Genomic DNA, 13,744 nt, shown 5'->3' on the forward strand with positions numbered 1-13,744 from the left:
CCAAGATGCCGTTGTTACCGGTGACTACTGTTGCAATCGCGTTAGGATCTTTGTGGCTGCCACGCCCAATGGTGACTATGCAAACGCCAAGGTGATTGCGGTTCCAAGAGTTGGGTGATTCACATGCTATATGACCAGAGGATGCATCAACGGATGGCATGAAATATATCTTAGTAATTTCATGTTATGATAAATAAAAGTAATCCTAATGGCCTTATATTAATAAAGCATCCTCTCTTTTGCTAGGATCTTGTAAGAAGATGTTTTTTTCTTCCTTTTATGCTCTAATTAATTATAAAATGTTCCTATAAGTTTTAAGATAATAAGGGTGATACAGTAGAACAACCAAAATCTCATACAAAAAATCTCACATCGTTTATACATAGTAAAGTTAGAGATCAATTCACGACGGTAAGAAAAGGCAATCAAATGAACGAAGAGTGAAAATTTCCATTAATGAAATGAATGGATCAATCAACATATGGTCAAGTAATCCAGTTTCAAACCAAATAAAAGATACATGTATCACAAAAACGAAAACCGACACACATCAAATTAACGAAATACAGGAAGCACCAGCAGCATTTGTCCTCTTCATCCTCCTCCAGGTGCACGTATCTTCCTTCGCTTACTTACTGCATGTAGTAAGACAAGAAGGAGAGTACGGAGGCGCCGAGCACCGCGCCGACGGCCGGGAAGGCGCCGGTTGCTGCGGAGGCTCCCGCCGCCGGGGCTCCCGCCAGGGCTCCCGCCGGGGCAAGGGCCGGACCATCGGCAGCGAGGGCAACGGTCGCCGATGCGGCGATGAGGACGGCGCAGGCAATCTTCTTCATCTCCATGACCTGAGAAAGTCGAAAGAGGGAGATGAGGAAGCACAAGGGCTTATTGGCAAAGCTGGGATTGCTTATTCGTGCCCTTGATGCTTGCGTGGGGAAGAATGGGGGAATGGAGGGGGAGTCTTATAGGCCGGATTAGCAGGCTAGCTAATCTTGGGGGTCAGAGGTTGAAGAAGAGTTGGTGGTGGGCGGCATGTCGAGGCCCCTGTCTACGTACGTGCGTGCATGTACGTGATATGAGTGGGCGGCAAGGTTGTTGGAGTCTTGGAGATGAACGAGTCTCGTGGCTAACTTTGAACACAGCGTTTAGTCGGTGGCCTTATTTTTAGGGAGACTCTAGTTAGCAATTGCTGGTTGTTTGAACGGTTCGAATGTTCGCTCCTTGCTCTTTTGGAGAGAATGTGGCCACTTTTTTTTTTTGAGAATTAGAGAATGTGGCCACATGGGCGACCGGACACCTTTGGGGGCTCATCATAACCATGGTAAAACCAACGGAGCGAGGACTTGGAATAATACCTTATCGTGATGTTGGCATCAAAGCGACAACAAATATAAAAGAGAGAATCTAGTGTTTGTGCTTTATCTATAACTAGATGACTCGTTGCGCCAATGGCGCAAAGGCCGAAAGGGAGCCAAGTATTGTGAGAATATTTAGACACTTAAGTCGAAAACCAAATGTGGCCAACACTGCAGCAACCTCTACTTGAAAGCCGCCTTTTCTCACCGGATCTAACATAGATACATAATTCTTCAAGAGCAAATTTCAAAGAAAATATAAAACATGAAAGGCTTTAAATTGTACTATTGAGACCATACCATCATATTTTCATTTAGTTTCTTTGGAAATCTAAAGGTCTAAGAGGATCATACATGTGAGAAGCTGTGAGTCCACAACAAAAACCTAAACTAACTTCCAAACAGCTCAGATCTCTCGTTGTAGTGTGGGGACATGTCCTTAATCCTGCATCCACAACCCATAATTTTTCAACACCTAAATCCACGAAATCCAACCGAAGGAAATCATGGCAGAAAAATGTGTCGTGGCTTACATCTCCGAGAACTTCTTGGCATACTTCTGCAGGTTGGACACAGCAATCCTCGCTGCGAGCTGCTGAAGAACCACACATGCACCTTCCTTCACCTTGCCCTTGGGGAGGAGGGGGGCAACACTTGCAGCGCCACGACAAGGCTTTGCAAACGCCGCCGGCGAGAGCGCGCAGCAGAGGGCGTTGAGAGTGGCAGCGGCCTTCGCCTCGGCGCGGGCATGGTGGCCATGCGACTCGAGGCAGCACACGAAGCGGTCGCGCTGGAGCACCACGCTATGCACAGATGTGTAGGCAAGTAACAAAGATTGGTCAAAGGGAAACAAATTATCCAAAAGAAGAAAGGTTTTATATATTTTCAACATACCCAGCCATAAAATCAGATGCTTCTTGATTAACAAAATGAACACACAATTAAGCGGGGCATAGAAGGTGTACAATTATGTACTGAAAAAAATCAGAGGGGTTAGATTATGTTCAAATGAGATAAATCATCAAGGTTCCAATGATAGAAAACTTTGGGCCCGATGCACTGATTAATGTTACAGCACACAGGCAAGCTAGACATCTACGTCTGGAGCGAATACTTTCTTCTTCCTATATATATGAGAAAAAACACGCGCATCAGACTTGAAAGCAAAACGAGCCTGGAAAAATTGATGTAGTGCAGAGGAGTAACAAATAAAGGAACACAAAAATTCCAGAAATTGTTCAGGGTCCTTTTTGTTCTGCAGACATTTTATTTTGTAGAATGGCACTGTTCACCATTTGGGGATCACTTATGTCTTGTGCGGACTTACGGTTGACATTTGCCATAAACATTTCTCAAGGATTCTTCACTTGTGTAATATGAAATCCTCGTTTCTGAGATAAACCGTGGATAACAGAATATACATAGAACCTGATTGGAGCAGAATATTTATTCTGAGGATGTTGCAAGACCGTAAGGTTCTGACTGTCCACTACCATGCCAAATACAGTATGAATGATAGTGTCTCCAGTATTTTGCCTAAATGAATTGTATGGTTTGAAACAGAGACAACTGAAAGAACAGTGCTAACCATGGCATCGCTGGGAGACTCGCGTTCATCCTCCAAATTGTCTGGTTTGGAGCAGCAACTGATCCGGGTTCGCACTGAAACACACATACACAAGAAAACATCTTCAACACCTAATTCAGTAGAGATTTCTCTCTGTCTCTCCAAGAAAATAACATTCCCCTCAAGCAACCAATGAACAAGAACGATTCTGCGTATCTGAAGAACGGAACCGGGATGGTGATAACATCAGAGGCCCCCAATTTGCAGCCCCGATATGAGCACCCCCCCCCTCTCCTATACAGGTATAAAAGAACTCACCTCTGGCCGGCGGCCGGTGGGCGGAGCTAAATGACCTACAAGATCTCTACTACCCGAAGTTTCTTAAATTATCACCAAATTAATACCTTTAACTAATTAAGGATGGAAAAGATTAAGCAAACATTAAGCTACAGAATCGTCTCCTGGATTGTTATGAGCATAAGAACCTGCTTTTTTTGCGATTTCAAATCTGATTTTTTTGTGGCAATACAATTCTAAGGCCGTAAATAAAAATTATTATACTATTGTCTGGTCAATTTAAGATCTATGCTGAATAGGTTGAAGTTCTGTCGGTACTACAAATCTCCACTTTTGGGGAAAGCAACAAACTTGGAATCACCAATGAAGATTCAAACAGGAAGACAACTGCATATTTAACTTTCATAAAAGCACTTCCTTATTTTGACCATTTATATATATCAAGTATATACACCATCGACTCAATTTCAGTCTTCTTTAATCTCCGGCGGCCGGTGGGCGGAGCTAAATGACCTACATGATCTCTACTACCCGAAGATTCTTAAATTATCACCAAATTAATACCTTTAACTAATTAAGGATGGAAAAGATTAAGCAAACATTAAGCTACAGAATCATCTCCTGGATTGTTATGAGCATAAGAACCTGCTTTTTTTGCGATTTCAAATCTGATTTTTTTGTGGCAATACAATTCTAAGGCCGTAAATAAAAATTATTATACTATTGTCTGGTCAATTTAAGATCTATGCTGAATAGGTTGAAGTTCTGTCGGTACTACAAATCTCCACTTTTGGGGAAAGCAACAAACTTGGAATCACCAATGAAGATTCAAACAGGAAGACAACTGCATATTTAACTTTCATAAAAGCACTTCCTTATTTTGACCATTTATATATATCAAGTATATACACCATCGACTCAATTTCAGTCTTCTTTAATCTCTAACTGAACCAAATAACAAAAGCTTAAGCTTAAGCATCCACACACACAGAAAATGCAAAACAAATCTCACATAAAACTGTCCCAAGTCAGATACAGGGGAAACCAAGGTGAGATGATCATGTTTCTTATAGGAAACAATAACCATAGGTAAATACATACATTATTGCCCTGTCAGAAGGTACTTAGTTGTACTTCAAGTGGTACTGGGACATGAAACTAAGCCATTGAAATTTTTGAAACAGAATAGATGATAACACCAGTGTAGGCCATGAACAAAAATACAAAGAACATAATCAAGCATAACCCACCTCGACCGAAGCAACGTTGATCAACAGCAGGAACCTGAACCTCATGATGCTACACCATATATCTATGGTTACCCTTTTTATTTCTCCCGCCTAACCTGAAGTAATTATCTGGACAAAATAGGGAGGCACACTTCAACTAATCAGTTCTTAGTAATTATAGAATGCCCTGTATTAAAGGAAGTAAAATCAAGCATGTATATGCTCTAACTTTCATAACTGCATGTAAACTCAGCGATTAACTTTATATACCAAAGTGTACAATTCTCAAGTTTAGCTACAGAGACGAAAACAGAGACAGAGGGCGTGCACCTGAAACCTGACGGAGTTTGCTTCGGCCTCCAATCCAGAACATAATCATCAACCATGCGCGCCTTCCCCATGTACTTCACAAGCATCTATAAAGATGGAATTGACATAAGCCATAAATCACAAGTTCTTGGCACCAACGGCAATAGGGTGTCATTTTAAACAATGTTCAGAATGATGGCTCTGATGAATCTTTTAATGCCTACAGCAGACAAATCTAAACTGAATTTTGTTTGTTTTTTCTGTAACTAAGAAGTTGGAAATTGACAATCATGTATATAGATCAAGGAAAAGTAGAGTAGAAAATGGACCACAATTATGCTAGCAGCAAAGTACTCTGGAAATGAAAAAAAAAGAGAAACGCAAGTTAGATTATTCTCTGGAAATGAAAAAAAAAGAGAAACGCAAGTTAGATTATTCCAGTCAAGTGATGCAAGTATATCTTTCAAGCATCGAAAAAATAGATACGAATCAAAAGAGGCTATCGCATCATCCTGGTCATTAACATCAGAACCATAATTCTGGATTTCTGAAGTTGCAAAATACTTCTGGAAGCTGTTGTATTGTTAATTCACATTTATCCTACAACATCCATACATCATACAAAAAATGGAGAAAGAAAAACCAATAAAAACCTGCTCGAAGGTAGTCATCATCAACAATTCTTGCTTCAGTAATGACAACCAACCAGCACATATATCCATCCATGATACATAAAGGGGGGAAGTAAATTACCTTGTATGAGAACAAATGAATTGTCAGGTTGCTGCAGCTGCCAAAAATGCCCCAGCTTAATACATGGATTCTGTCAATGCAACTCACATAGTCACCTGGGTACACATTAATAGACAAAAATAATGCATCAATTAAAAGGAGCCAAAACAAGCAGAGCAGATCACGAACAAAAAACAAATGAGAAAAGTCACTGGAATATAAGTAAAATAAAGTAGTTGGCATTCATGTAAACAAATCTAAACAAGGATAAAATAAATCATAACATCAAATTGCAGGAACAAATGTGACTTTGCTTGAGACAGAGGTGAATTCACCTTATTCTTCTTCACCAAACTCTTCCTTGGGATTCTTCCTCTTCTCTTCTTTTACAGATCTGCACACATTGTTCTTACGAAAACAGAAGAAATCAAAATCAGATTACTGGAGAACTAGGGGGGAGGGGTCAAAGGGGAGAGGAAGATGGAGAGGATTTATATGTGCAGCCTAGATTCTCCAGACTCGCAGTCCTTCTCCCACCTCTGTCCTCCTCACCTCCCCAAGATCCGTCACACCCACCATAAAAACTACACACCCAGACCCTAAATTAATTTAGAGTGGAAGGAATCAGGAGGAAGAAGTTAAACAGGGTGGAGTTCCAAGGAGGCATTGAGCCGCTGCCTTTCATCATTTTTGTGGAGAAAAGTTGAGATAGTGCACGGGAGGGGAGGAGGCAACAACCCAGCTCGTGGAAGCCAGCGCGGAAGAGCCTGCGGGGGAGGGCGGTGGATTGAGGCGGCGCACAGGAGATAGCATCACCGGGATCCGGGGTCGAAGGAGCGACGGGCCATGGCAACACGGAAGGGGGAAGATAGGGTGGGGGAGAGAGAGATAAATCAAGGGAAGGAGGAGGGGAGCAGGGGGTACCTACGCATGGGGAGGGGGAGGCTGACCGATGGCTCGAGCTCCACCTGCCATGGCGACAAGAAGAAGAGGGCTAGGAGGTCCCCGATGGCCGGCGCCTCTCTCCTCGCCGCTCCTTCCTCTAGCGCCGGCCTCCAGCTCCGGCCGACTAGCCCTGCTCCCCCTCGACTGCGACGTCGGCGCCCGCCACCCTCCTCTACCACCCGCCCGCGCTCTCTCTCCCAGCCCGCGTTTTCCAGGCGAAGTCCATGGGGTGGCCGACGGATCCGGCGACCCATCGGAAGGAGGAGGAGGTGGTTGGAGGGAGCGGCGGCGGGTGAGGACGAGGGAGGGAGGAGCGAGGGGCGCGGGGCTGTGGATTGGGGCTAGGGTTAGGGAGCGGCGGCGGGTGAGGACGAGGGAGGGAGGGAGGGAGGGAGGAGCGAGGGGTGCGGGGCTGTGGATTGGGGCGCCGCTCTCTACCTCGCGTGCTACGGTGTTTTTTTTCCTTCGCGTGGTGCGCTGCACCCCCACGCACGGCGCGATACGGTGGGTTTTTTTCCCTCGCATGGTACCGTGCGCTCGATGCCTTCGTTGTGACTACCTACCCCTTCATCCTTTATAAGTTAGATAAGTGAGGCGAAAGCCTGTTTCATGAATAGAATGAGGAAGAACACATGGCAAGAGGTCTAGGGTCACGAGCCGGCTGAGTAGGATGAGGAAGAGGAAGGTGGCGAGACGATCGAACACGATGAAGTGCCTTAGTAGTCTTGTGTTGTGCCTTAGTAGTCTCTCTTCGTAAATACATTTCTTATAATTTTATTAACGACATAGATAATATAGTATATTTCCTAGAGATGCATCGACAACTTATTCATCTTTGGATAACATGAGATGCTGACTTTGCATGTTGTTAACTTCCTAGAGATGCATCCACAACTTCGAGATCAACAGACGCACTTTGGATAATATTTATGTTTGAACTATGTTTTTTAATTTAAAAATTTATTCATCTTTGAATAGTCTTGTGTTATTTTCATTGATGTCTGATACTTGTATGATTGAATGATCCACGATGCTTTCGTTTGCATGGGTTTAAGGTTTTGAAAATGAAAGTGTGGTTGCTCGGGTGGACAAATGGGGGCTCGTCGGCTCCATAATGCGGAGGCTTTACATTAGGCAAGTGTGGTTGAAGATGCTTATAGGGGTATATTTTTCTTGCAGGTATCAGTCAGTTTCAGTTTGCTTTCAAACCAAACACATATGTCTCGGGAGCAGCACCATAATATCTCAGCCCATGACACAAACCAAACACATTTCTAAGGACTTGAGTTGAAAACCTTACACTCTGCAGGAACTTTATTTCAGTTGGACTTTGGAAAGCTTAAGAAATTTCTTGCTAAAGGTAATGCATAGAAAAAGTTACATGGCATGTGGATTAATTGGATTTGAGAAGTAGCGGAAACAGGCAAAGTGTGTGTGAATTGGATGGAGATTGGAGAGAATATTTTTAGAGGTAAATACATCAGTGGTACTTGAACTTGTTATGGATGTTCAGTTTAGTGCCTGAACATGAAAAGTACATCGAACTGGTTCTAAAACTTGACATGAATGTGCAAATATGATGCTAATCCCATTCGTATACGTAAAATGCGCTGATGTGGCACCGTATATGCCTGACTTGGCATGGGGCCCACTTATAAATACCAAACAGGAATACTATAATACAATGTGTCTCTATGACTAATGGGTCTCGTCTGTCAGCAAAATTTAAACAAAAAATAGTACCAGACTGGACTCGAAGCCGAGACCTCAAGATAAAAAGTATAATGTGCTAGCCACCGTGCCCACAATCAATTAATATATTGTATTATGGCTCCTGATTTATTTCAGACATTTTTATGGCTCCTGATGCTATATGTATACAGTGAATATAAACGGTTGGAGTAGTCATAATGGGCTGCAGTCAGTGCAGCCCATTTAGCATATTTTATATTTCTTTAAAAAATGTAAAATCCCTTAAAAGATGGTAAATATAATCTGTAAATTATAATTATAGTAGTAAAAATAAAGTTCAACTATTCATCTTATAAATACTCCATTCAAAACTAAAATAACTAACTTTTAAAAAATACTCATGTAATTTTAAAAATGATTATGTATTATTTAAATATAAACCATGCCTGTAAGAAATGATGTATTCACTATACATTGCATTATTTTATTATTTAAATATAATCCATGACAGTTTATTTTAAATGTTTGTATTAAGTAGAAATTTTTAAACACTATTGGATTACATTTAAAATAGTTTTTTGCAAATAATAGGTGAATATTTCAAACAAAATACAGGAATAGATTTTAGTAAGATATTTTATTGCATACCTTTATATATTTACCTTGTGTGCACACGAATATTTGTCTATCATGAGGTTCTTATTTATGTACCACAAATATTTGTAACCGACACTATGGCCCTGTTTATGGATTTAAAAAAAATATGTGCACATGAATATTTGTTCACCACGAGTTAATTAATTACACACAAATATTTTAATCTAATTGTTACTATTATTTATGTACCTTTTCCTTTAAAAAAGAAATAACTTGTGCTAAATGGGCCACACTGCATGCAGCCCATTTAAGTACCAAATCTGTTTTACCTAAGTGTTGTGGGCTGGAATAGTGGGCAGGATTATGCTGGCGTCATTGGCAGCACATATGCTGCCTGTTGTTTCTCAAAAAAAAAATATGCTATCTGTTAGCTTTAGGTCACGGGTGTGGACGTGTGGTTAGGTCTTAGTCGACTGAGATTTAATCAAGTCTTAGTCAGGGCCGGTCCTGAGATTTTGGGGGCCCGGGGCGAAACCAAAACTCAGGGCCCCTTAGTATAATTGTAATATAACAATAAGTAGCTGAGTGTCTATGTATTGTAAACTAAAGATTTTTTGTTCTACGTAAATCTCATATGGTTGATTACTAACATTTTATGATTTTCATGATACTAATAGACCATGGCATTATACCGATAAAAAAAGAGCTCAAAATACTCCATGATTTAAAACTCCGCAAAACCAAAATTTTAGAACCTTAGTTTGCACACGCTTTTACAGATTCACCTTGTGAAGGGCCCTCCTAATTCGCCAAAAAAATATATGATCTATGAACTTCAACTATCAAAAGATCTCTTCATATACAAAAGTATTTGATTATCTATGAAGGAAGATTAAATTATTGCCTTTGATTATCAATGCTCTACAAGTCACAAATTGTTTTGTTTGCAACTCATAGACTGATAGGATCCAAATTCTGCCATGAATCACACCAAAATCCCAGCTTAAGACAGTAAAACAAAAACAACATATCATTTGTGGTCTCTCCCTTCGATTTTGACATCATAAGTTTCAGTACTCCTTTCAAGTGTGTTCTGTAATTACGCTCCTTAACCACCTTAACTACCGGGAATCTCCTACAACAACCAACGAAATGTTGCTAATAACCTGTCATCAATCGCCATGTTTTTGCTATCGGCGCTGCAACACCCTCCATATGAAGAATGCCAGCCATTATTAAAGAACACAAGCATACACACACAAAAGTTGAAAAGTGCAAAAGCTATGTGTCCATATGTAATAAAGGTAATAAATTACTTAGTTCGCTAATACAGAATAGTAATAAGGTATATATACCTCATATCAGTTGGATCCGCATTGCCGATGGTCTGATAGGGCACTCAGCGATCTGGACTGGGGTGTGTCATTCGTCTACGCTTGGCGATGAGCGGGTGACACCAAAGATTGGAGAGAGGAGTTCGCCGGTGAAACGGCGATTCACGATCAGAACCCGGCGACGATCAGAACCCAGCAATTCGCGATGAGAACACGGTGGCAGATCGTGATCCTTGTAGCGATGCGAACTCACGATTGGATCTTGTATCTCGGCAGGGAATTATTAGGAAACCTAACTAACAGCCGCGCCTTCGAGGCTAAGACTCGCTAAAGCGAACGACGAGTTGAGGAACGAGCGGCTGCGTGCATGGGCTAGCCACTGCCTGCATCTACACGTCCAGCCCATTGCCTAGTTGGCTGCGTACATACCCATTATCACCCTGGGTGGGGGCCCCTACATCTCGGGGGCCCGGGGCGGCCGTCCCCTCTGCCCCCCCCCCCCCCCCCCCCCCACAGGGCCGGCCCTGGTCTTAGTCAAGTGACATAACATGTAAGAGAGAAAAATAAAAATTTGGATTTTTTTTGCACGAATCTTAATATAAGATCTCACGGATGTAGCGTTGACTGAGACTTAGCAAGACTGTTAGGTCACTGTATCGATTCTTGTCTGGTGCCAAATTGGCACACTTTACCTATATGGATGGGATTAGCATTGTACTTCCTCCGTTCCTAAATATAAATCTTGTTAGAGATTCTAATATGGACTACATACAAAGCAAAACATTCGTGCCAAATTTTTAAAGCAGTTCGACGTATTTTTTTCAAATTTAAGCACTAAATTGAACATCCATGACAAGCTCAAGCACTCCTTTTGTATTTACCTCGTATTTTTACGTCAAACTTTCTGAAGAAAATATGGAGAGAGTATTTGTTGCCTTGTTGGCTCGTCGTGTTAGTTAATTCTCGACACGATAGAGCACGCACGCATCCTACCAGACGGGCTGCCAAGTGCACCGCCGTGCGCGCGCCTGATGGAACAGGGCAAAATCCAGGTCCGTTTCGGCCTTGGTCAAGGCGTACAGGTCGCCGTCGGTGAACTGGCCGCGGATGACGCCGCGACATTCACCAACGATCGTGTTAAGCTGTGGAGCTTCGCCATTGATCAGTCCGGGAGCAATTGAACGAGGACTTCAACCATGCAATCAAATCAAGACACTTGTGAGGCGTGACGGTTATATTGCCGGAGCACACACGGTCATTGGTCAAGTCGATATGTCTATCGTTTATTGGTGCTTGGGCAGCATATGGAGCACTGTGGAATGTGAATCGTGTTACTACAATATTTTGTCCTCTCTATTCTGGTGCCGTGCTCCGAGTGGCAGAGCAGAGAAGTCCTCTCGTCGTGCCCTCCTGATTCTGGAAACAACACGGAGCACACAACTCAGCACGTATCCTACCGGCGACCATGCGCAAGGGTGAGGTTTCATGTCCGCGAATGCACTGTTGACATGCAAACTTCCGCGGTTCCGCCGTGTTACAGCGGCCAGGAAGCACGACTCGACAGCGAACAAGACTTTGATTTGAACAAACACTAGGTCTTGACAATCAAATGAAACTGCACGTGTGAGACGTTTAGCGGTTGAGTGAGTCGCCAACATGTGTCCGTCCAAATATCTTTGTATATACATTCTGTCATGTCGCTTCAATGAAAAGGCAGTGAAAGATCGCGTCCATCCTAAACAACTTCAATGTGATGAAGCGGCGCGCTCGACATCGGCATCAATGCGGGCAGTTGGCGCGGGGCGGGAAAACCGCGCGAGAGGGAGGAATGATTTTGGATGGACCAGGACGGTCAGAAGCAGGCGTGAGAGCGGTTCGGATTCCCGCAAAGCCCCAGGTTTGTCTTTGATTTGCAAGAGGAAGCACGTTCGGACCGCGTCGCGGACTGATACAGAACCACGTTAAATGATTTTTACGGTCCAGACAACACGATCCGTACGGACGCGGGAGGTTTGAGGGGCGGCAGGGCCCTCATGTTCCCATGGTGTCCGGGGCTGGCGCGACGCAACGGCGCACAAGGACGTCATGGGTTCCGGTGCTCCTGCCGGGCTTCGGGCGGGGCAGTTGGTAGCGGGGCGTGCGGCGGAGGGGATAGCGGGCCAGATCCACGCGGCGGCGGCTGCTCGCGGGGCGCACCAGTGCGGCATGGGGGGGGAGCGCACCTGGCCAAGGCGGCTGTCCTGGCCGCCAGGTGGCGCGGGCCTAGGTGGCTTTGGCTGGTCGCCTTGGCTCGGTTCTCGGGCGGGCAGATGGCGTTGGAGGGGGGGGCTCTACTCTGCTCTGCCAGGACGCTCGGGTCTCGGTTGAGGCAGGGAGGCGGGGCACGCTTCGCGGGTGTAGAGCGACGTGGCTGTTGCGACGGTGCAGGCGGTGGCGACCGTGCAGATCTAGGGTTTGTGCTCGGGCGGGCTAGATCTAGGCCCGAGGCGGATCGAAGCATGTGCTTCGGGTAGGAGAGGTCGGGCTTGGCCCGGGGTGTGCCTACAGGTGGTGCTCGTGCTCTCCTCGCGGGCATGGTGGTCGGTGGTGGTGGTCGTGTCTCTGCTATTCTGTCGGTCAGATCAGAGCCGGTGACCATGGTTGAGGCGTCATGCGAGCGGGCTCGGCGGCGGCGTCGGTAATCACGGGATCATGTCGCCTCTCGGTCCACCGTGACTGGCTGGGGACACAGGCATGGAGCCCCCGTACTGTGGGAGCTTCGACCTAGGTCCTGTGACTGATGCTGGGCTAGGAATGAAAGGAGAGTCCTTTCTTTCTAACTTCCGAGGTTGGTGCTTCGTGACGTGGACGGATTGTGATGGCTGGGACATGGATGCCGGAGTGGTGGCTCCGGATGGTAGTCCACATGGTTGGCTCTGCGGCGGGCACCATGTCGGTGGTGGTGGCTCTCCATTTGGGTCGTGTGGGTGACAGGTGGGCAGCGTTGGGTGGCCCGGGTGCTCTTCCTGTCGTTGGCAGTGGTGTCACCCCGTTCCAGACCTGGGGAGCTGAGCTCGTTACGCCTGTCCTGAAGACCTTGTGTGGCACGAGGGAGTGACCGAGCGAAAGCTCTCCGCTTTGTCGCTGACGACGACGACACTCATGGGCACCACTATTTTCTTGAAGACGTCGTCGTGGTGCTTCTTTTCATGTCAGGGTTCCGGGTGAAGACCTTGGTCTCTCTGGACTCGGCAGCGGCGACGCTTTGCGCCGTTTTTTGTTCTGGAGGCGTTGTCGTGGAGTTTAGGTGTTTAGGGTTGTGTGAGACGTTGTACTTGGTTTTTCCAATGCTCTCTTTCAGTAGCATAGTAGTCATGCTCTTTGTGCCTACATGATCTTGAGATCGGCATTGTTTGAGGGCTACCTCAACATTTTGTATCGTTCAGCCGTGTCCTTGATTTGGTTGTTTATCTATAAAACCGAACGAAAGCATGTTTCGAGAGAGGTTTGAGGGGCGGCATTAGATGCCCTTACGTTCGCGAATGCACTGCTGACATGCAAACTCCTGCCGTGTTACAGCGGCCAAGAAGCACGACTCGACAGCGAAGGGTATTAACAAACACTAGCTCTTGACAATCAAATGAAACTGCACCTCTGAGACGTTTAGTCGGTTGAGTGACTCGCCAACATGTGTCCGTCCAAAGTTCTTTC

At 44.8% G+C, this 13,744-nt stretch overlaps 2 protein-coding genes across 11 annotated transcripts; both read right to left on the minus strand.

The window, feature by feature from the left end:
* Positions 1-430: 430 nt before the first annotated feature.
* LOC123151338 (arabinogalactan protein 23) lies at positions 431-973 on the minus strand. The gene has a single exon (XM_044571065.1). It carries the CDS (start codon positions 837-839, stop codon positions 633-635), a length of 207 nt encoding a protein of 68 aa, XP_044427000.1. The 5' UTR covers positions 840-973; the 3' UTR covers positions 431-632.
* Positions 974-1,536: 563 nt separating this feature from the next.
* Positions 1,537-10,406, minus strand: LOC123150608 (uncharacterized). 10 transcript variants are annotated; one of them, XR_006475238.1, is made up of 8 exons: positions 6,411-6,835; positions 5,822-5,894; positions 5,508-5,602; positions 4,776-4,861; positions 4,467-4,574; positions 2,247-3,014; positions 1,886-2,155; positions 1,537-1,797 (listed from the first exon to the last, which is right to left on the minus strand). XR_006475238.1 is itself a non-coding variant. In XM_044570447.1 (8 exons), exons 5-8 carry the CDS (start codon positions 4,509-4,511, stop codon positions 1,743-1,745), a joined length of 444 nt encoding a protein of 147 aa, XP_044426382.1. In that variant the 5' UTR covers positions 4,512-4,574; positions 4,776-4,861; positions 5,508-5,602; positions 5,822-5,894; positions 10,076-10,406; the 3' UTR covers positions 1,537-1,742. The 10 variants fall into 10 exon arrangements, 5 of the variants coding, with proteins under 5 accessions (XP_044426382.1, XP_044426381.1, XP_044426385.1 ...); XR_006475240.1 differs by having other exon boundaries at positions 6,415-6,478; XR_006475241.1 differs by lacking the exon at positions 6,411-6,835 and having other exon boundaries at positions 2,247-2,326; positions 2,941-3,014; positions 5,822-6,404.
* Positions 10,407-13,744: the final 3,338 nt, after the last annotated feature.

This window comes from Triticum aestivum, chromosome 7A (genome assembly GCF_018294505.1).
Source record: "Triticum aestivum cultivar Chinese Spring chromosome 7A, IWGSC CS RefSeq v2.1, whole genome shotgun sequence".
Taxonomy (NCBI): Eukaryota; Viridiplantae; Streptophyta; class Magnoliopsida; order Poales; family Poaceae; genus Triticum; species Triticum aestivum.